Genomic DNA, 22,886 nt, shown 5'->3' on the forward strand with positions numbered 1-22,886 from the left:
ACTCCTTCTAAATTCAATAGCAGTTAATGAGTTATTGCACTAATGTTACGATTATTGTATAATATGTATCCCCATACATTTACATGTGCACGCAACACGCACACTCCCTAAAACTTGATATGTTTATTTATTGCAACAGTGACTGATGTAAATTTTGAAATCCTATCTACCAATTATTGCAGCCTTAATCAGTAAATTATACACTATTTTCATGAATGTAAGACGAAGAGCAAATCAGAAAGACTTCATAATTTCTTAGAAAATTAAAAATTTCATATAAATTTGAAAAGTCATATATTTTTGAGAAATGAAACTGCGTCATTGTCTTGAATACATGAATTCTACAAAACGTCGCAGTAAAATACAATAACAACACGACAATAATGTGTTGTTGCGTAACCATAGATTATTCAAGTAACATAATAAAATATGAGAAATTATATAACGCTATAAATTTTACTTTTCATACAACAGTTTCTTACATCTAAATTATTAAAAACAGATGGATTAAGAACTTCTTTTCGTGTCATATGGTTTTATTTTATTCTTATTATTCTTTTTAGATCAAACGCTTTTAATGTCGCATGTTATTTTGTCGTTATTGTCAATTGTGCCATAACGCCCATCAAATGGTATATAGTGAGTGAATAGGTTAAAAAACAAAATCAATTGACATTTTGCCATAATTCCTTTCAAGTTTACAATTAAATTCGCATGAACGAAAAATAACTCATATGCTCCAGGGTTATTCTATAAATACCCATATGGAAAATTCTTGTAACGTTCAATTCATAAAAAAGAGTTAGTGGTGCAGTCTTAGGCAGACTTGTGTTTTATCCTAAACATGTTCTTATACCCACAGTTGCCAATCACCATTACAACATTCAATCTTTTAAAACATACAGACAATCCGGCTCAACTTGACAAATAAAAATGAACACTATGCCACTTTTGCCTGCCGGTAGCAACATATTCTATCCATGGCCTCAGTACAATTTAAGATCAACCATCATATCATTGCCGTCTGATCACGGTGTGCACATGTTGTTACCGACAGGCAAATATGTAATCATGATCGCTAGCCGCATGGGTTCAAACCCCGTCAGGGGCCTGGCGTTGTTTCCTTGAGCAAGAAACTTTACACTCATTGCTCAGTACTGGTTGGTTCCAGGAACGGATTCGAAAGTGTGTCTATTATCTTATAGCTTCCTACACAATCGAACTAAAATAAATTCTGTATAAACCAAATATGTAATCAGTATTTCTGAATTGATAAGTTCTTAGTTTACCTGCTTAAAAATAACAAATTCATACACATAAATGTTGTAATTGACATAAGACTTATTTTTTCCTACCAATTGATCTCTGAAACACCCGTGCCTTGTCTATATTTTTAAGTACTTTTTAATACGAAACACGTAGAACTAGGCCTCTATATTTTGAGCTTAGATATATATTTAAGTTTTGAGATCTTTTTTTTATTATTACATGTATTTAGTGATTCATGTATTATGTATACCATATAATTGCTAGAACATGTATTTTAAAAAACATGTATGTAGTGTAGCATATATTTAATATAACGTGTATTTGACATAACATGTATCTTAAATAACATGTATTTAATATAGCATGCATGTAGTTTTACAATCAAGTACAACATATCTTAAGTATAACATGTATTTAACATGTAACTGTATGTAGTCTAACATGTTTTTAAAATGACATGTATTTCATTTGACATGTATGACGTGTATGTAACATGTTTTTCATATAATATGTATTTAATGTAACATATGTATAGTGTAACATGTTTTTAATATAATATGTATCCAATATAACATGTATTCAGTGTAGCATGTATATAATATAACATGCATTCAACATAACATGCATGCAGTGTAAAAAGTATTGAATATATACATTTGTAATATGCATTTAATAATACATGCATGCATTGTAACATGTACTTGATATAACATGTATTGAATGTAACATGTATGTAGTGTAACATGTATTAAATATAACATGTATGCAGAGTAACATATATTTGATATAATATGAATTTAATATAACATGTTTTAAAATAGCATGTATTTAGTATAACATGTACATGTATTTATTATTACACTTATGTGGTATTACTATTAAGTATAACATGTATTTAGTATAACATGTATTTTTTTATACTAACATGTTTTAGTACGATTTTCTTCTAAGCTACATGTAAAATCATTGCTCGGGTTCCTGTCGACATGTTTAAACACAGAAGCCAGAGATTTACTTCCAACAGTAAATGGAAAATTATCCAAAAAATATAATATTTGCTCTCATTCGTGATTGGCATAATACCTTTTACAAAAGTACAAAAGTCTTTGATTGCATTTTTTCAAAGCATATGTTACAAGATGATATTCTAATACCTGAGAAAATCACGTATAAAACAAAGTAGATTGAATTCTTTAAGTTCAAGGGTTCGGTTTTTTTAATTACCTGTTAAAAATCTAGCTCGTAAGTTATAAAAGACATTATTCTCCAAGAAAACGAATAGTTATCCAGTTATCCAGTGTTTATTTATTATCAAGTGGGTTACCAAGTTAAATATACACATATATACATAAGTTGGATATCTTTATTTCTGAATCATGTTGTTACAGCAATATGATTTTATTATGTACATTATTTAAAAGCCAAGTAGTTGAAGTAAGAGTTTCACATATAGGCAAAATATAAAGAAGTAAAATAGTCCATATCCATAAATAGTCCATTTTCCATTTGTAAGAGATTTGATAGCTCTTTTAACTTCTTCCTGTGATGGTTCACTGATGTTTATGTCTAACATGTCTTCTTTATTGTTAATAACTGCGTCTGGGTGTGGTAGATCTTGGTTTAGAACTTTTTCAAAGTGTTTTCTTTTCCAACAAGCCAATTCTTTTTCGAGGTTAGATGCAAATTGTCCGTTCTGCTTACGTACTTGTGTGTCTGTGCTTGCAAACCCTGTACTCAATAATTTAAAGATATTCTATATAGCGTATCCGTGTCTTGCTTGAAGACTGCTTGTTCTGCTTCTTGTGCTAGTTTGTCAACATAATCTCTTTTATCTTTATGTACACTTGTATATCTTCTTCTGAGTATTTCTCTTTTAATTTTTCAATGATTCTAGCTGATTTTGTTGTTAGCATATATTGTTTGGTCTTGCGTCTCTTTTCAAACCAATTTCCAAATTCTTAATCATACCCATTCTTCTTTTATACTCCTTTTATTATGTAGTGTTTCTACACTTTCTCTTACAAGATGCTGTTGAAATTATCAATGGGTAGCTCTTGTTCATTTCTGAAAATTTCAAATCTGTTCTTCACTTCAATTTGGAATGATGTTCTTACTGCTGGGTCATTTAGCTGTTTTAAATCAACTTTTAACGTTTAACAAACTACGACTGTTATTTTGTATGAAATCTTGCAGACAAAAGTCTATCACTGTATGGTTTTCATCCCAGTAAGCATTTACTCATGTCTTTTGTTATAATCATACCAACTCCACATCTATGATGGTCATCAACTCTTCCTGAATAAAAATCTTATGTCCAAATGCAAGATTTTGGGTGCCACGTCCAGTCCATCTTGTTTCACTGACCGCAAGCATTTGAATATTGTAGTTGTCTCTTTTATGACTTGTGCTAACTTGCCTGTCTGATATAAAGTGCGGACGTTCGAGCATCCAATCCTTAAAACTTCTTTTGGGTTGAGTACATCCACCTTCTGTCTGGCAGCTTCCTTACGGATTTGATTGCCATAAGTCATGGGTTCAATTTCCTGAGTGGTTTCAGTCTCCTCCTATGTCATAATGTCCTCGGTCTCGGTTTCTGTAGCCTTGCATTATATACATGTCTGGGTTGCTTACCCGGAGCATAACCCTCTGGACTCGGAGGACCATTGCTTTTTATGCTACCGGAAGGGTGAGCATATATTCGTCGCTTTCACCGTTCGTCCGACTGACTTGCCTAATTTTAGAGTCATTGCCCTTTGTTTATTTTTACACTTTAAAATTTGTCCGGGACATAACTATAAAAATGAAACTTTGTAGATAGATTGATCTTACTTAGTAGAAGTGCACTGCAAAAAAGCATATCTCTGTCTTGCATAATTTTGGAGTTACTGCCCTTTGTACATTTTATACTTTGAACATTGTCCGGGACATAACTCTAAAACTATAAAATATATCAACATAAAATTTTGTACTTAGATATATCTCATTGCGTAGAAGTACAACGCAAAAGAACTATAACTCTGTGTTGCCTACTTTGAAGTCATTGCTCTTTGTTCATTCTTACACTTTGAACATTTTCCAGGACATAAGTCTTAAACTATAAGAGATATCAATATGAAACTTTGTAAGAATACATATCTCTCATTGGGTAGAAGTGCATTGCAAAAGAACCATAAGTCTGCCTTGCCTAAGTTTTGAATTATTTCCTTTTGTTCATTTTTACACTTTGAACTTTGTCCGGGACAGATTTCTAAAACCATAATTGGTGTCATTATGAAACGCATTAAAAAGAAGTGCAGTGTAAGAGAACCTTAACTCTGCATTGCTTAATTATGGAGTTATTGCCCGTCGTTCATTTTTAAAGTTTGAACATTGTTCAGGACATAGTTCTTAAATAATTATAATAGATATGAACAAGACACTTCTTAGGTAGATAGATCTCTTTGGGTAGATGTGCATTGCAAAAGAACCATTACTCTCCCTTGCCTTGTTTTGGAGTTATTGCCCTTTATTCATTTTTACACTATGAACTTGACACTACAAGATGTATACTTTCCTATCGAGGAGCATCACCCGGTTCAACCGACTCTTTCTGTATGGGTTGTCTTTCCCTTAGACGCTTAATTTACCGAGCTAACGTGATTATCTTGAATATCAATATACTAATATTGAACCATGAACATTGACATGCATTTCTGGTTACGAAAGACCGGTGGTGACATTTCACGTTCACGAATTCATGATTTAATTATTTCATAACTTTTAGAGTGAAATGTTGAATTTCTTAATCGCGAATTCGTAGATTCATGATTTTGCAATTTCATAATTTCACGATTTCTCCTAAAAACCTGAATAAATGAAATCGTGAAATAATGAAATCGTAAATTCATAAATTCACGATTTCATTTTTTAAGTGAATGAAAAAATGAAATCGTGAATTCGTGAATTCACGATTTCATTATTTCATTTATTCAGTTTTTTTTTAAAAAGAGAAATTGTGAAATTATGATTTCATTATTTCACAATTTTACTTTAAAAAATGAAATCGTGAATTCATGATTTCACGATTTCATTTATTTATTTATTTAGTTTTTTTTAAGAGAACCGTGAAATTATGAATTTACGAATTCACGATTTCAAAAGTCAATATTTCACTCTAAAAGTAATGAAATATTTAAATCTTGAAATCATGAATTCGAGAACGTGAAATGTCACATACCTGTCTTTCGTACAGATACGTAGTGGTGCATTCCTTATGATTAACTTCAATTTAAACAGATAACAGTCATGTAGAGGTCTGTGATTTAATAGGAAAACCTGCCTCTTTTGTAAATTATGGTATATTTCGGTGTATGTCTACCATGCACTGGTTCTTGTTTTAATGTGAAATGAGTGAAAATAGGTTTTAAACCTATAATGTTATATTTGAAAATGTGCATGACAAATGTCTTAACATGTTTGCACAGAGGAATCAATATAGGTTCATTGTTTAATTGTGCTCGAGCGGCAGTTTATTCGATATTTTATTCATTGAATATAGAAAAAAGTTAAATTTAAGAAATTTGATAGGATTGGAATTGTATAGGATCTATATTTCATAACATTTCAGTTGCACCGCTGAATGGAGGTGTAATTTAATCGTTGATTAAAGGACAATATTATCGTCAAGACTTGTTGAACGTAGTAAAATTATATTTATGGAGTAAATTTAGTATATATAATCCGATTTTTGATAATTCAGTTATTCAGATTATATAACGGAATTAATTTTATAAGAAATGGCATGCAATACATGTGGAGAAAACCGATTTGCTAATGCAGCACAACTTGATTGTCATAACAGAAAAAATCATGCGGAATTCTCATGCAGCTGCAATAAGAAATTTATGGACCAGCAAAGTTTGGAAAATCATAAGCGTGAACAGCTAAGGAATATGAAAGAGTTTTCATGTTCTAAATGTTGTCGATCTTTTAAAAGCGAGTTAAGCTTGTACCAACATAAAAGAAGCCTGAATCACTGGAGCTCAGGTGAAAGAGATGATGTCCAAAAACGACTGGGATGTGTCTATTGTGATGACAGATGCGGGCGAGTATTTAAGTCTTTCAGAGCGTATGAGGACCATAAAGGAGACATTCTTGCTAAACATGGATATTCAAGGAAAACATGCTTTGCTTGTAAAAACTCTTTTGGTAACGAAGACAGACTTAAACAGCACCAAAAGGATACTGGGCATAGTTCTAAAGCTAGCTCCAGAGTCAAAGAATACTTGGATATATTTTATAAGGACAACATAGCAATAGACAAAACTGAACGAAAAGCTGCAGTGGCAAAAGCTGAAGAAACTGTTAGAAAAATTATGGCTGTAGTAACAAAATCGGAAGACGGTGCAAAATACAACCCGAATTTAGAGAAGGCAGGAAGTTTTCCAACGAAGACCAAAATATCACACGCTGATGAGTTTGACACTATCGTAACATGCAAAACTATTCCTATGGATGTGAAAACGCGCGGTTATGTTTCTTTCAAATACCAGCAGGTAAATAAAAAGGTGAGACAAGTATAATCTTTTTATATCGACACTTTATTGATTTTATAGTATGACACAAAATATTGATAAATGCCTCTATCGGTATTTCTTTTTAATATTTCTTTGAGTGTTTGTTATAATTGGTTGTGATACAATTTACAAATTGATTTTTTATAATAGTTTGGAGACTTTACTATTGAAAACGCATCAGAGTTAAATCGTATACATTGTACCAATACATGCACAGTGCGTTAACTGGAGTGCAGGTATAAGTAACCCGCAATCACTGTCTATCTAGAGCATGATCGTTGATCGTCGAAATCAGAAAGTCTTGCGTTTCGGTGCTTTTTCTATTACTTAACAGACGTTGACTTTAAATGTAATGTAGGTTATCAATAATTATAAAAATATTATCATTAGATGTTTTGCTTTAAGGCAGGTAAGGCCAATAATATGAACATTGCAAGACAAATTGAAGCGGGACAAGACTGGCTTGAAATTCCAATGGGATATGCAGCTGTATATGTTTGGGAGGATACAGTTTACGCAGATCAGACCTACAATGGAATACTCCTTGCAAGAGAAATTAAAAGAGATTTTTATGAAAAAGTTAAAAAGGCAATAGAAAATTTAGGTTGGAAAAGTAAGAATATTTTAGCTTTATTAAGTAATATTTGATAAAACATAATCATATTTATTATAATTCTTTATTGTCCAAAGAAAGTAAGAAGTAGTTATTTATCACGCCCAAACAATTTTCCAAACACATTTTCAAAAAGTAAAGAGTATACAAATATCACGAAAAAAAAAATGAAACTAGACCGTCTGCTATGATGTTGCAGTATTGTAACCAGTAAAACGTAACATGAATATGTAACTGAAAACAAACCATTACGTTTACACAATTTTGAGTTTCTAGTCACTGCGGAGTACTTTTGACATATCCATGTTAAGTTTAACCGGAAATCTTAGGGATGTGTACGAAGTATTTCGTTGAATATAGATATTGATATTTCATCAGTTATACACATAAGTATTTTTACATATTTTGCTAACTAACTTACAACTAACAAATAACTATGTTTTATTTCACTTTTACTTGGAAGCAGATGTGGGCACGTTTTACATTAATTTTTTAAGTACTTACTTATTCGTTCAACAGAAAAATGTACCTTTATTGAAGTTAACAGCAATAACATGAAACGTAATTTCTTTCAGATGTTGTCATCCATAAAAATGCACACGGCCCCGCCATAACATTAACTATCAGAAGACCTGGTTTTCCATAATGTAAGTGAATTGCTCACCCGTCCTCCCATTAAAAAACCAGTAAAAGTTTTTCGTTGGGCCACGACCTCCCAAAATTCTTATGCTTTTCCAGCGGGTAATTTATTGAGGGTGCCAAATCAAAACAGGGCTTCAAAAACCCTTTTTCCCCCAAAGGAGATGATTTTGGGGTTTTTTCGTTTTCCCAAAAAGGGGGGAAAATAATTTTTTAATTTTTAAAAATGAGAGGGCAAAAAACCCAGCCCCGACAAAAAAAACAAAATTCCCCTTTAAAAAAAATGCCAAAAAAATAAAGCAAATTTTCCAAGGTCTGAAAAAGGGGCTCCAGTTGGGTTTTTTCGTACAATTTTTTAAAAAAAAAAAACAAGGGAAAAAATAAAAAAGGTTTAAACTCTTTAAAAAAAAATGGACATATCTTCATTTTCAAAACAAAAAGTATTTTTCCCCCAGGCCCAATTTAATTTTTAAAAAGTCTTTCCCGAGGGGATTGATCGTTTGTATTTTCTTATTCATAATTGGTTAAAAAAAAAAATTACTTCATTAAATTAAAATTTAAAAAAATTGAAAAACAAAAAAATAACGAAAAAATTTCAAAATTATAAATAAAAATTTAAAAATAGTTATTTTCTTTTAAAATACAATTTAAAAGGGGCGGGAAAAAAATTTGAAAAAAACACCCCACTTTTTTTTTTTAAAAAATTAAAAACCCGAAAGTTTCCTTAAAAAAAATTTCAGCACGCATTTAAATGGGCCCTCAAAAAAGAACATCCAGAAAACCGAGTATTTGGGCCCCGATTTCCCAAAATTCCCAAATTCCTTATATTGCAAACGATGACGAAAACAGGGGCCCCAGATAAAAAAAAAAAGCTTCCCCAATTTTTTTAAAAAAACCTCCCCCCCAAAAAAACCGAAAAAGGGAAGGATCCAAAAAAAACTTCGGGAACCAAATTTAAACAAAAATTTTCTGAATGAAAAGAAGGAAAAATTTTTACATATCTAATACAAAATTAGAAGGGTTTTTTTTGTGAATTAAAATTTTTCAAAAATTTTAAAAAATTTAAAAATTTTACCCAAAACTTGAATTCTTTAGTAATTTAAAAAAACCAAAAAAATGCGAAATGAACTGTGGGGAAATTTTTCCAAATACAAGGGAAAAAATTCCAAAAACAAAGTTTTTTGTCTCGTATTAAAAAAAGGGGTTACATTTAAAAAAACCCCGTAAAAAAACCCGAAAAAAGAAAAAACATTAAATACCCAGAAATTAACCCCTTAAATAATTAAATTTCCCGTTAACCCGAGGGTTTTTTATGGCCCCTTAGGGATTATTTGCCAGGAAAAATCGGGCCCCTTTTCGGAAATTTTTGAGGGTTCCCGGTATTTAAGAGGAAAATTTTGTTTTAAATAACTTTTAAAAAAAGGGAAAAAAAATTTTGGGCTTTTTAAAAATCGGCCGGTTTTAGGGGTTTCCAAAAATTTCCCCGAGGGTCCCGGGTTTTTAAATTTTAAATTTATTTTGCCCGAAAAAGAAAAATAATAACTTTCCCAAAAAAAGGGGGAAAATTTCAAAATAATGTCAAAATAAAAAAATAAATTTTTGACGTGGCAAAACCCGGCTTGTCTTAAAATTGTTTTCTGTTTAAAAATAAACAGGTGGGGCTTTTCCATTTTTGCCCCAAAAAAATGGTTAAAAAATTTCCCAAATAATTTTTGAAAAAAAAATTGGGGAATTGAAAAAAAATATTTCAATTTTGGATGTCATTTAAAACAGGGGAAAAGGGCCCGGATTTAAAAACCCAAAAAAAAGGGGAAATTTGGTTACTTGAATCAATCGCTAAAAATGGGTTTTGGTTTTTGGGGGAAAAAACCCACTTTACTTAAATTTTTTTAAAAGTTATTTTAAAAAAACCCCGGGAGCTAATCAAAAATCAAATTAACTGTTTTCTTAAAAAATTCCCCAAAATTTACCCTTTCTAACACTATGCCGGGAATTGTACAAAAAGATGAAAAAACCTTATCAATTGCTTATTACATGACCTTCATAAAATTTGCTGTGGGGAAGTTCATAAGTTTTAGGATTATATTGTATATCACCATTATCCCCGAAAACTTTTACTAGACCAAAATTTACTAATCCCGCGGGAAAAATCCCCTTAAGTTTTTGATAATTTTTTCCCATGAAGCTGATCCTTTTCAAGTGTAAAAAGCACCATATTATGCATGCTTAGTTCCAACTAATATATGAAAATATGAAGCTTTCTTTAGAAACTCCCGCCACATATACCAACCTACACGCTTAACTATGTGGGATTGAAGAGGATCAAATTCACAATGATAGGCTCTATCCGTATATCAAGAAAACCTGACTTACAGAGTTACATTCAAGGAACAATCAGCAATGACATTAACAAAAGAGCTGTATAACTGCATTTTACAAATTTATATTGTATCCTTTATCTTCGAACCATCTTCATTTTAAGTTAAAATCAAATTTATCCTTAGCAGTCGACTTCATCGTCTTTAGTTTGTTTGTTCGTCGCACCGACACATTATAAGTCATATGACGTATGTCAAGTTATACTGGTGGACGGAGACCTCAGGTGCACTTACGTGCATTAATTCAGGCACAAACCGGCACCTAACTTGGATAAAACTAGTTGGATAGCTTCCACACATTAAAGATTCTAAATTAAGCCCCTGTCAGGACCCACAGCGATGAGGGGCAAGTGGTTTGAAGTCAACAACCGTAACCACTCGGGCACGATTGCCCATTTCATCTTCTCCAATAAAACTCAGAATGCCACTTGTACTTTAAAAAGTTCCCTAGCATTCACAATTTCTCAAAATCAGTCCCGTATGTATAATTTATGCGCATTATCTTGGAACTATTTTATGTTTCTGATATTCAATATCCTAACTGACCATTGGATGAAAAAAACTGCAATATCAATAATCGCTTTTATTACCTAAAATTTACGTAGCAGTAAGCCGTTACCAGTTTTACTTCTGCCGAGTATCTTTTTTTTAAAGATATATATTACCACATAGAATGAATATTTATTGTAACAGCTGTTTGTGGAAAAATAACTGTTACAGCATAACTAACATAAATTGGTTTTAACGGTTTGGATTTACTGAACGTGTGTTCAAATATTGCATATTGTGAATATTTTGATGAAAAAAATGTTAATTTTCATATAGTACAATTCGTTAATTCATGCATTAAAAACGAATCTCAAATTTGTTGTATAAATCAATGCTGCAACGTTCATACAAACCCAACACCCGTTGGTGTTGCGTTATTTTTTATTGCAAAAATACACATTTGTACTGCTTTAGTGTTTGTGTCACAATGCTAGATTTTAGTTAAAGATACTACATATAATAAAACTAAACAAAACGTATAAATAGTTGTTCATATTTCTATCAAAGTTCCTGTATTATGTAATAACTATCTTTATTATATGATCTAAATATATCTGCAATCTCATTGGTCCAAACAGTAGTCAACAGAACTTTTTATAAAATCATATTTACTGGGTGTAGTATCATATTCACTGGCTGAATTGGATTTTCCCAGTCTAAAAATAGATTGAGACTCATATTCAATGATCATACACCGTAGACTGTTAAATACGCGTGTTACTTAAAAAATAATTGTTGCTTTTTGTTCTTTATGGCATATTTCTCGATTAAAATATCAATACATTACCATTTTACTTAAAGGCTACACCGCAATGTTGAGTATAAACTTGAATTACTTTTGTATGCGCAGCGTTTGCGAAGTCGATGCACGCCTAACACGTGCGTCTTTTTTCCCGCGCTACAACGAGCCAAAATTTGTACATGTATATAAGTTTGTACTTTTTGTGATTTTTTTTATTTCTTAGCCTATTCATATAATAAAACAATTATTGACTAGTGAGCCATTGAATATGATGTGATATTCACCGGCAGAAAGTCATATTGACCTCGGCTATCGCCTCGGTCAATATGTCATACATTTGTTTATAAACTCCCGCCACATCTACAAACCTACTAGCTTAAATATGTTGGATTCGAGAGGATAAAATTCACAATGATAGACTCCATCTGTATATGAAGCAAACATGACTTAAAGAGTTACATTCAGCAATGACATTAAAATAAGAGTTGTATAACTGCATTACAAATTTATATTGTATCCTTTATATTCGAACCAGCTTCATCTTAATTTAAAATCAAATTTACCCTTTGTAGTCGCCTTTATTGTCTTTAGTTTATTTGTTTGCTCGTCGCACCGACACATTATAGGTCATATGGCGTGTTTTCAGTTTTGCTAATGTAAGAAGACCTCACGTGCAATTACCGGAATTCATTCAGGCACGAGCCGAACCACCGACGTTCTGTAAACTAATTGGATACCTCCTCACATGAATGATTCTAAAGTCCCTGTCGGGACTCAAAGCGGTGAGTGGGCCAGTGGTTTGAAGTCAACGACCGTAACCACTCGGCCACGAACACTCACTTCATCGTCTTCGATAAAACACTCAAAGTGCCACTTGTACTTTAAAAAGTCCCTTAGCATTCACAATTTCTCAAATTCAGTCCTGTATGTATAATTAATGCGCCTAATCTGGGTACTCTTTTTATGTTGACAGTTTTTGATAATTATGCAAAATTGGAAGAAAAAAAAAACAACTGTAATATCAATAACATCTTTTATTACCTGAATTTACGTAGTAGTAAACAGTAACCAGTTTTATTTTTGCCGAGTATCTTTTTTTCTTTTGTTTGTTTATATTTTTCACATAGAATAACTCTATATTCTAACAGCTGTTTGTGTGGCAGCATAACTTAATTTATGTAATACAAATAAAACCACATTTGTTGTATAAATCACTGTTAATACGTTCATACATACCCAACACCCGTTAGTGTTGCGTTATTTTTATTGCATAAATTACACATTTGTACTGCTTAATTTAGTGTTTGTGTCATTATGCTAGATTTTAGTTTAAGGTAATACATGTAATAAAACTAAACACAACTAGTAAAAAGTTGTTCATATTTCTACGTATCAAAGTTTCTATAGTACGTAATGTGCGAGACCAAAATGAATAAAAATGTTAACTTTTGCTAATTACAAAATATTCATATTGCCGTATTTAAGCTAGTCCCTTTCTTCGTTTCCTTAAAGCGGCATGCCCAAAAATTCATGTTAATGTTTGTTAAATTTTTTAAAAAGTATTTATAAGTTATTTTTTCATTACATTTCACATCTATGAATATATAGTTTTACTTTTCTAAAACTTTTGGACCCTTTTTTCAAAATAGATTTTCTTGACATTGTTTGGCTCATCTGGAGGCAAGCAGCTTTAATTATAATATCACATTCAAACACAACCCCTATTGATATCAACAAATGCAAGGGACATCTTTATAATTGACGAATCAACGAATGTCACGTGGCGACTTTGCACACAGTTTGTGACAGAATATATTTATTCGATGTTTCGGCTGAATTCTGCAAAGAAATTACACAATTATATTGGTCAAGAACGGCGCTTTATCTTATATAATATTTTTATAGAATTTATCAACAGTTGTGGTTCCTCACAAACGCAATTTTTCGGTCCTTTTCGTCAGTCTTCGGATAAGGACCTCGAACAAAAGAATATACAGAACGGTTACGGTATTACAGTCCAACCTACGCCTAGAAACATAATGCTAGGTGTTGATGACTATATTTGTACCAATATTGCGAGTAAAATTCCATCAAAACAAAGTTAATTTACAGATATAAAAGTAAACATTACATTATTTATATACTTTTTATTATGGGTGTGGAAACCGAAAGTACAAATTGTCTACCTGTTGACATTCATTCGGATTTGGTTATATTGCATATCAGTTAGCATTTCTAAATTAACTATGATTGTCAGACATATGTTCAATCAAAACTGTACCGAAATAGACTTTATTTTCCTTTGGATGTTAAACATGTACATTCGTTATACATTATCAAAGATTACATCCTCTGTTTTTGTTTACATCTTAAACCATGTGGTAGAACTTCTTTCATTTCGAATTAGGTTCGAGGTTATTATGAATAATAGCCGAAGGTGTTCCGATTTGGTTCCATAATCTAATAGTCAATTCTTGAAAAGGTTGTTAGAAAAATGTCTCTGTTATTTAATGCACATGAATATTGCATGTAAACAGAATAAAATGTTCCGAAACAAAGTATTATTCTGCTTTTTAGTAGGATTTAATCAGTTAAGAAATGATTTTCTCCATGCACCACTGGCTTTTAAAGCATTTACTACCATATTCATTTCTTACAAGCATTTTGGAAGTATAATTTTTAAAAATTAAAAAAAAAATTGCATATAGCTTTATACGCGTTAAACAGAACACAACTAAATAAAGATAGAACATAGAGCAAGGACTTAATTCTCATTGTGACAGATTTTTGTGTCTAAATAAAATTTTCATCATAGATCGCCATTCTTTAATAATGAATATATCAAGACTATTCTTTGCAGGGAAGTCCACCGTTTTGAGGCGCTGGACAGGAACATGTAGTTACATCTCTATGATTTGTACACTCCATATAAGAACTATAAACATGATGGCAATCTTGTCTTGTCTCAACACACCATCCACCATTAACTGAAATACATGCTAATTTTAAACACAGGTGACTATAACTGGTACGGAAAGGCTAATAATTTCATAACTGATTATTTATTAAGATGTAACCGGCTTTGGATTTAAGTTTTATATTGTTCCTTGTATTTCCCTTTCATTAAGAAATTCAAATCATGATATAAGTTAACAAAGTTTCCAAGGGCATGGCCAGTAAAAGTGGGAACGCTTCTAATAACCGAACCTGGACAATTATGTCCTTGGCAGGTCGAGCTGCTGGTAGAAGGTCCAGCACAAGTACCAACAAAGTTAAAGCGTCGATGGCATGTCCTCGATCGTGTTCGAGTACCTAGCCCACAACTAGCAGAACAGCTACCCCATGGTGACCATTGGCTCCATACAATATGAGCTGAATCATAAACAAAAGTTAGGTATGTTTGAATATGATAACTTATTCAACGCTCTATGATCCTCTTGAATGTACAAATATGTAAGTAATCATATAAAATTATATTATTGTAGTTATGAGGTATATTTATTTACCTCCGGTAATCATTGACATTGAATATTTAATAAAATATGTAACAAACTTGGAAGGCAATTTATCGGGAGACATGAAAGTAGATCACTTTATTGTGTGGTACATAAACAACAGGGAAACAGTAAAATATCATCGTTAGCCGAGTGGAAATTTTTACGAGGGATGACAATTATTTAACTGTTTATACCCGCAATCATATAAATATGTTGTTTACTTTATTATCCCGAACATGATATGATTAAAAGTTACAAATTTAACATTAAATTCAACTCTTTTCCTTGTTGAAATTAAAAAAGATAATTTCCTTTTATTCTTTAAGTATATATGTATATTTATAATCACAAAACATACAAGGAGCTGGGTTTCATTTATAAGCCGAAGACATACCAATTTATAAGCGTCATGAGCTTTTTTACCCTCAATTTTTAACAATTTTCAACTATAAAAAATAACTCGAAATATTTTACCACAAACACCGCAGGACGATGGGCATCTATTTAATACTATTTGTTCTTTGCATGCGTCTGCACGAAGGCGACCAAATGTTGAACACAAAGCAGCGTCGGAGTCGGTACAAATACCTGAAGAAATTGGTGAAAGAGGAAACATCTGTCCTGCAGGAAGAATAATATATACATATTTAGAAATTGTTCATTCAAGCAACAACCACATTTCGTAAAATTTAGATATTATCGTAAAAGCTAAATATTCATTTAGAATTCTAGAGAGATTATGTCTAATTAAAGTCGTGTTATATTTTACCTTGTCTTCTTTTTGTTTTCGTTTAAAGTATTCAGGTACATGGAAACATATTAAAGACATCTATGTATTGATAGAGCCAATGCTATAAATTCTTATAAATATCAAAATATCATCACAACAACCTACCTACTGGATAATTGCTGCAAGCATTTATATTACAATGTTCAGTTTTGCAACACACTGAACATGATTTCTCATCAGCTCTCTTTCCCAAGATAGCAGCCATATTCACGGGTTGGGCACTGCAGTCCTAAACAATATAAATATGATATCTAATCAGTGTAAATCATAGTCAATTTATACGAGTACTCGTTACAAAAACTCAGTGAATTCGGTGACGACAACAAAAACATTATACCTTTTCTTTAACACATCCAAATCTGTACACAGCGTTGTGGAAAGTAAAAACTCTTTCTGAGAAGCAAACCTGAAACATAAACATAATATACATTTATGGATCAATGCAATACATGTGTCAACCTGTCCTTACATGATTTTTGAGAATTGACTTTATCTCAGTGTCTAGTAGTTGATAAAACTGTAATACATATATACTCAGTTGACGCAATAATCACTGCTGGTGTGACCTTAATAACGGCGAAGGGCTCTGAAAAGATGTTACTGCCTCCAGGAAGAGCTGCCTTTCAACTATTGTCTTCCTTAGTTCTACAATGCGAAGAATTTAATCCTGGGGAGAAGATCTCTACGACAACTGACAGCTTGAGAAGACCTCTGATCAGCGACGTATACACGCCTATTAAGCGGTGGCTCTTTCACATTTTGGTGATTTGTTTAAAAGAGTGACCTCGACACTTCCGTTATAGAGCCATCGGCCAAAGCAAAGCAGAAGAAGGTAAACATATGCTTCTTTTTCAAAAATCGAAGAATGCTAAACCACGTAGAACATTTTTCTCATCAGTTTGTATGCAGTTTTGATACGAAATACTCTAAAATGACGTTGCTGGAACTTTAACCAAATAATAACTTGTGTGTTTCCTTTCGCAAGGAGACACATCTTGAGTGATTTCTCTACTAAAAGTTAATACTGACCCACATTATCTTACATGTAACATTGTGCCTACCTCACCTTTGGCTCAACACAAAAAAGAGCTTGGTTAGAAATAAAATATTTACATTTATTCAAATGTGACCGAGCCATCGACATATTTTTAAAGTCGGATGTTTTTTATAAACTGTGTTTACCTTCTTCTGTTTTGGCCGATGGCTCTATAACGGAAGTGTCGAGGGCTCTCTTTTAAACAGATCACCAAAATGTGAAAAAGCCACCGTTTAGTAGGCGTGGTATAGAAGCGATTAAACTTAGTCCACCGTAGCGGCTCTACGACCAACAGACGCCGATAGTCTCGGACATATGACATAGCCGGTGCCCAGTATAAATAAACTTAAAAACACACACATGTTAGCATTTCACGTACAGTTACACATGTCAATAAACTGTAACCTTCTTTATCTCGAATACGCAGTCACAAGAATAAAGATGTGTGATTTAGGGAACCACTTTGTTTTCTGGTCATATTTTGAATGGCTTTCATCTTTCGTTACTTTGCAGAGATATAGCGTTTGTTTTGTTTAACATATTTGCATGAAATAACAAATTCTTTTTCTTATCAATATATTCACTAAACATTAAAATGTAATACTGACTGCTTACCTCATTAGAGTTACATTGAACGACTTTCTTGCACAGACTTGGTGAATCTACCGAATCACAGGCCAGACATCGTGGAGGTTTTGTTGAATTATCTTAAAAATGAAATCATTTTATTTTGTTAAATGAAAAAGTGTAATAGATAATGAATAAGACATGAAATAAGTAAATCAGAAACATGTTTTTACATATATACCTAAGAGCTGGCAGCTGTGCAAATTGCAGAGATTGTCACGGCATGTTTTTGCACAGAAAGAATATCCCAGTGAGTCATTCCTTCGTTGTGGCTTCTGTAAAAAGTAAAATTATGTTTCACCCGATTTGGTATTTGTTGAACCTCAACTTTCACAAGATATGACAAATACGTACGAATTAATCACAACGTGTGACAAATACGTATGAATACGTGACAAAGTTATTTAAATTTAGTATACTGTTGTTTAAACTAACCCACATTGCAAGAAGACCGGAGTCGCAACATTATCTAATAGTTGTAAACAAGTTAGTTAATTTTTGAAAATTGTAAACCCATTTTCGATTTTCGTTTCCAGCAAGTTGTATTATCTGCAATTAAAAAGGATCTTGTACATGTATGCTTAAATTTCGTATGGCCTATGAGGTTGTTGCAATATATTGTAAGTAATTGCAATGTGTAAAAAATTCGTTCCTATTTTCATACGTGTGACTTATTCGTATGTGCTAAATTTGAGAATTAACAAGGGTTTAACATAGCTTATGAATATATAAACTTAAATTACAAAAAAGAGTAATAAAAATTCAGCTTAAAAAAGACTGATGTTGTATTTCTAGAAGTAACGTTCACTTAAAAGTTTAGCGGTCAACAATATTTGTTACTAAAAGTAAAAAAAAACAATATTGCAGTACATGTATATTGTATTTATAATAATAATAAAAGACATTACAAGCTCCTTTGTGCATCCAGTTGTGTGTTTTACTTCTGATGTTAAAAATCCATCCGCTCGACCATAGCAGGCCTAATATAAATGTACGAAAATCAATTTTATTTTATCATTTTCGAAACATTTTACATGGCATTTGAATAGACTAGTATTATTTGCTAGCAAACTCATTTTCAAAAAAAGTTATTACTTAGAAATGCAAACATACATTTCAAAACACTGGAGAAACTTTTATGTGAAGCTTTTGACCATTTTTATTCCCTGAATAACATTTGAATATTACAAATATTTTGAAAAAAAAATGTTCAAGTTCATTTGACTCCGAATAAGGAACAGAAGGAAATACATAAAGAAAGACACCAGTTGCAGTTATTTTTGATAAATCTGCATTAGAATTGCAAGTTGTTCCTTATTCGACTTTGAAATTTCTTTCAAATATTTGCAGATGCTTTATGCAATGATTTTCATGATTGATCTTTGCAATTCTAATGCAGGTTTATCAAAAATAACTGCAACTGATGTCTTTCTTTACGTATTTTCTTTTGTTCCTTATTCGGAGTTGAATAAGGAATAAGGAACTGGTTCCCTATTCCTTATTCGACTTTAACATTTTCCCCCCAAAATACTAGTATTTGATGCAAATGCTTCATTTAATGATTTTAATGACTGTTCCTTGGAATTCTAATGCAGGTTTATCAAAATAACTGCAAGTTTGCAACTGTTGTCTCTATTGGCATATCTTCTTCTATTCCTTATTCGGATTTAAATAAGCAATAAGGAACTGGTTCCTTATTCCTTATTCGGCTTTTACACATTTTAAAAATAATATATGCAGAGGCTTTATGCAATTATTTTAATGAGGTATAAGGAACGGGTTTATTATTCCTTGTTCGACTTAAAATAGTGTTTAGAAATATATCGATGCAGATGATTTGGTCTATGATTTTGATGATTGATTTGTGCAATTTTCAACATATTAATGAAAGAAAGAACCGTTCTATTTTTCTGATCAATCATAATTTAAATTTATTTAAATACTAATTTTGCTCTTCCTTATTTAGATTTGAATAATGAATCAGGAACTAGTTCCCTAGTCCTTATTCGAAAAATAGATAAGAATTTGTTATTCTTTATTCGAAAAAGGAATAAGGAATAGGGAGCTAACTTTATATTCGTTCTGCTTTTTTGTCGTATGCAGGCTTGAAATTCATTTTGTATGACAGAAAGATACAGTGTCTCGGTCAGAAGTATGATAATTTGATGTTGCGCGGAAAAGTTGTGGTAAACGCCTTATCACCGTGAATGTTGTCACAAAATACCAATAAATGATCTCTTTTTCGGCACCGCCACTTATCCAAACGGTACATTAAGGGAGGGGGGATGGGACGTGAAAATTTTGGATTTGTGAGAGACTAAAAATGACCTCAGGTCGATCTTAAGGTAACGTGTAACTAACGCTTTTGCACAGACATAACAACATAACATTAATAAAGTATTAATTAAATTACCTCTCCGTCCGGACAAATAGTGGTGTTGAAACACTCCTCATTGCTTTTCAAATCACTGCATGAATAACACAACAAAGAATCGACCCCTGATAAAAAAAATGAAAACAACCTTTTAAATTCTCTTAGACTAGATATTATTCTTTGGATGGGTTTTACATCGCGCCAACACTGTTCAGGTCATATGGTGACTTTCCAGCTTGATTTGTGGAGGAAGAACTCGGGTACCCTCCGTGCATTATTTCAGGCACAAACCTGCATCTGAGTAGAAACACCAATTTTCTGTAAGCCTGTTGAATAGCTTCCACACAACTTATCGATAAGATTGATTGAAACATTTTGATTGTAAAAATCGAAACAAAACAATACGGTCATATGCGTCAGTGAAACGCTTTTAATTAATAAGAAACTAGTAGTATAACACAACTATACATGAGTTACTTACAATGCATAGAGCTGATAATGATTAATGTAGCCAGGAGCAATGAAACTGAAAAAGAACGTTTAATATTCCAATCGTATAATAGTAATACAACTGACCTTTCACTTTATTTGTGGAATGCAATAAAACAAAACAATAAAATAAATAACTAAATAGAAAATAAATAGATAAATAATAATGATGATGATAATAATAATGATTTTTTAAACGTACACCAAACTTTTTTTTATATTTATGCAAACTGTACATGAACATGTCATGTACGCTTCATTATTAAATTTGTGACATATTTGTCGTTGTCTGTTCAACAGATGCCTGTGTTACAGCCACACAATTAGCCATATTAGTGTAATAACTGTACAATATATACTGATTACTGACTTTATGTAATTACGTTACAGTATTCTCATATTTGCCTGAGAAACGAAGTTTTATGTTATAGTGGCTGATTTGGTACACTTTTGTGCGTCGCGTTGGTAAGACGAAAGTCCGACAACGCGCTGTTTTGCGCTTTGTCGTGTTTTCGCTAGCGCCAAGTAGACGCACAAAAGGATACTAAATCAGCCACCATATTATGTTGAAGCATGAATTTGGTTTGTATAATAATTTAAACTTATATCTAATGTCCAATGTTTACATATTGAACGAGAACGAGAATTACATAAATCAATGTAAAAACAAATAAATTAACAAATAGTTTTAAATGTACTTAACTATTCATGATGACACTTTTGGACCTTAATCGACGTTATCTTATTTAATTTTGTTACTGCTAACGTAAGCACTTCTTATCTTATCTTATTTCAAATGAGGACATCATAACAATTTAAAAATTAAAGGAGTGATTTAATCTTAATCCAATATAAATGATTTAGTCTCGTTTATAGATGGTTATTTACTGTTGTTTTACATGCCTGTTGTAGAGAACTGTTTAAGGTCATATGCTAAAGACCATGATATAACCTGAATCACTACGAATCATATCCATCATCATATACGAGTATGGTCATATAAGTTTTATACTCATCATACAAAAATATGATTTTGTGAAGTTTACGAAATAATATGGGACAATTGATGTTTTTTTTATGTTTGAAATTAAAGTGATCAACTTTACCCTGTAATGTATTAACATTTCTTGGTATAACAATATAAATAAAAACCTCATTGAATAAGTAATAAGCAGACAATGCCTTAAATAATAATGAAATAATATATAGATTATGCGGGAGAGGATTGTGGAAATAAAACGCTTCCAAGAAAAAAGAAGATATTTAATGCTATTGCTTTCGCCTAATTATATATGTATAACGATATATATGTTATAACTGTAGCTGATTTCTTCAGACATCGGATTACTTCGGACTGATTCAAAACGTAAATTTACCATGGGTAATTATGGTAATCATTTGCTGTTATTAGCTAGTTTCTCCTCCGTCTGTTTTTATTTACTAACTTAATGTTTATAATACATGTATATGTACAAATCAATTGTCTATGCAGTATGCGTATCATGTTTTAGTTCTTTTATAAATTTCTATGCTGTCATAAATTTTATCTTTATTTCCCTTTAATCAAGTGTCACTCGATACATAAGTATGGAACCATAAGCGCACAGATCCTTGATCCTTGAAGATCCTTGTTTCATAAGAACATATTTAGTGGTGTCCGACCTTGTTGATAATAAAGAAGCTGCATCGGTAATTTGATGAGTAAATAATGGATCATATTCTGTTAAATAATGTCATACGAAACTTGGTCAATTATTTTTGCATTATTTACAAACGAAAATCCAAGTTTATTTGAGAGTTTATATAGTTTTTGTTTATGGAAAATATAAATAAAAAGACCAATAAAAACTATTTACTCTTTAAATGTCTGATGCAGTCTTATTCAATGTATATGGTTATATTAAAAGGTTACAACAATCAAATAAAATGAATACTTTAGTTATAAGTCATAAGGCGACTTTAAAAGCTTTTAATGAGGACAATACCTTATATATATATATGCTCATCCGTGCATATTTTTAGACCTAACTGTAACCTGTGTTAAACCATAAGCCTTCTTAATGCTAGCTGGAAAAGTTTCCTGCATAAAATAATCATAATTTGCTAAAGGGACCAATCGGTCTTGCAGGTCCAGCATATATACAAAATTATGTAAAATAACGAGGTAAGTTTCAATGTATATGAAACTGTTCAAGTACATGTACATTTATCAATGATATGATATTTTGTATTGATTTGAATGGTATTTATAGTCTGATTTTATTGACCTGTTAATTATGAATACATTATAGCACTCATTTAGATATTCGATTCCACTTCGGTTCTGTC

At 31.7% G+C, this 22,886-nt stretch overlaps 2 protein-coding genes across 2 annotated transcripts; one reads left to right on the plus strand and one right to left on the minus strand.

The window, feature by feature from the left end:
* The first annotated feature begins 5,899 nt into the window (after window positions 1-5,899).
* LOC132740137 (uncharacterized) lies at window positions 5,900-7,571 on the plus strand. The gene is made up of 2 exons (XM_060727985.1): window positions 5,900-6,815; window positions 7,230-7,571. The coding sequence occupies exons 1-2, from the start codon at window positions 6,045-6,047 to the stop codon at window positions 7,470-7,472; spliced, it is 1,014 nt and encodes a 337-aa protein (XP_060583968.1). The 5' UTR covers window positions 5,900-6,044; the 3' UTR covers window positions 7,473-7,571.
* Window positions 7,572-14,552: 6,981 nt separating this feature from the next.
* On the minus strand, window positions 14,553-21,335 carry LOC132740138 (A disintegrin and metalloproteinase with thrombospondin motifs adt-1-like). Its single transcript, XM_060727986.1, has 11 exons — window positions 21,262-21,335; window positions 20,551-20,595; window positions 20,109-20,194; window positions 18,604-18,675; window positions 17,877-17,970; window positions 17,684-17,775; window positions 16,370-16,438; window positions 16,138-16,261; window positions 15,717-15,863; window positions 14,953-15,117; window positions 14,553-14,732 (listed from the first exon to the last, which is right to left on the minus strand). The coding sequence occupies exons 1-11, from the start codon at window positions 21,266-21,268 to the stop codon at window positions 14,593-14,595; spliced, it is 1,041 nt and encodes a 346-aa protein (XP_060583969.1). The 5' UTR covers window positions 21,269-21,335; the 3' UTR covers window positions 14,553-14,592.
* Between the last annotated feature and the right edge of the window lie 1,551 nt (window positions 21,336-22,886).

The sequence above is a fragment of the Ruditapes philippinarum genome, unplaced genomic scaffold, assembly GCF_026571515.1.
Source record: "Ruditapes philippinarum isolate M1 unplaced genomic scaffold, ASM2657151v2 ctg4782_1_1_1_1, whole genome shotgun sequence".
NCBI lineage: Eukaryota > Metazoa > Mollusca > Bivalvia > Venerida > Veneridae > Ruditapes > Ruditapes philippinarum.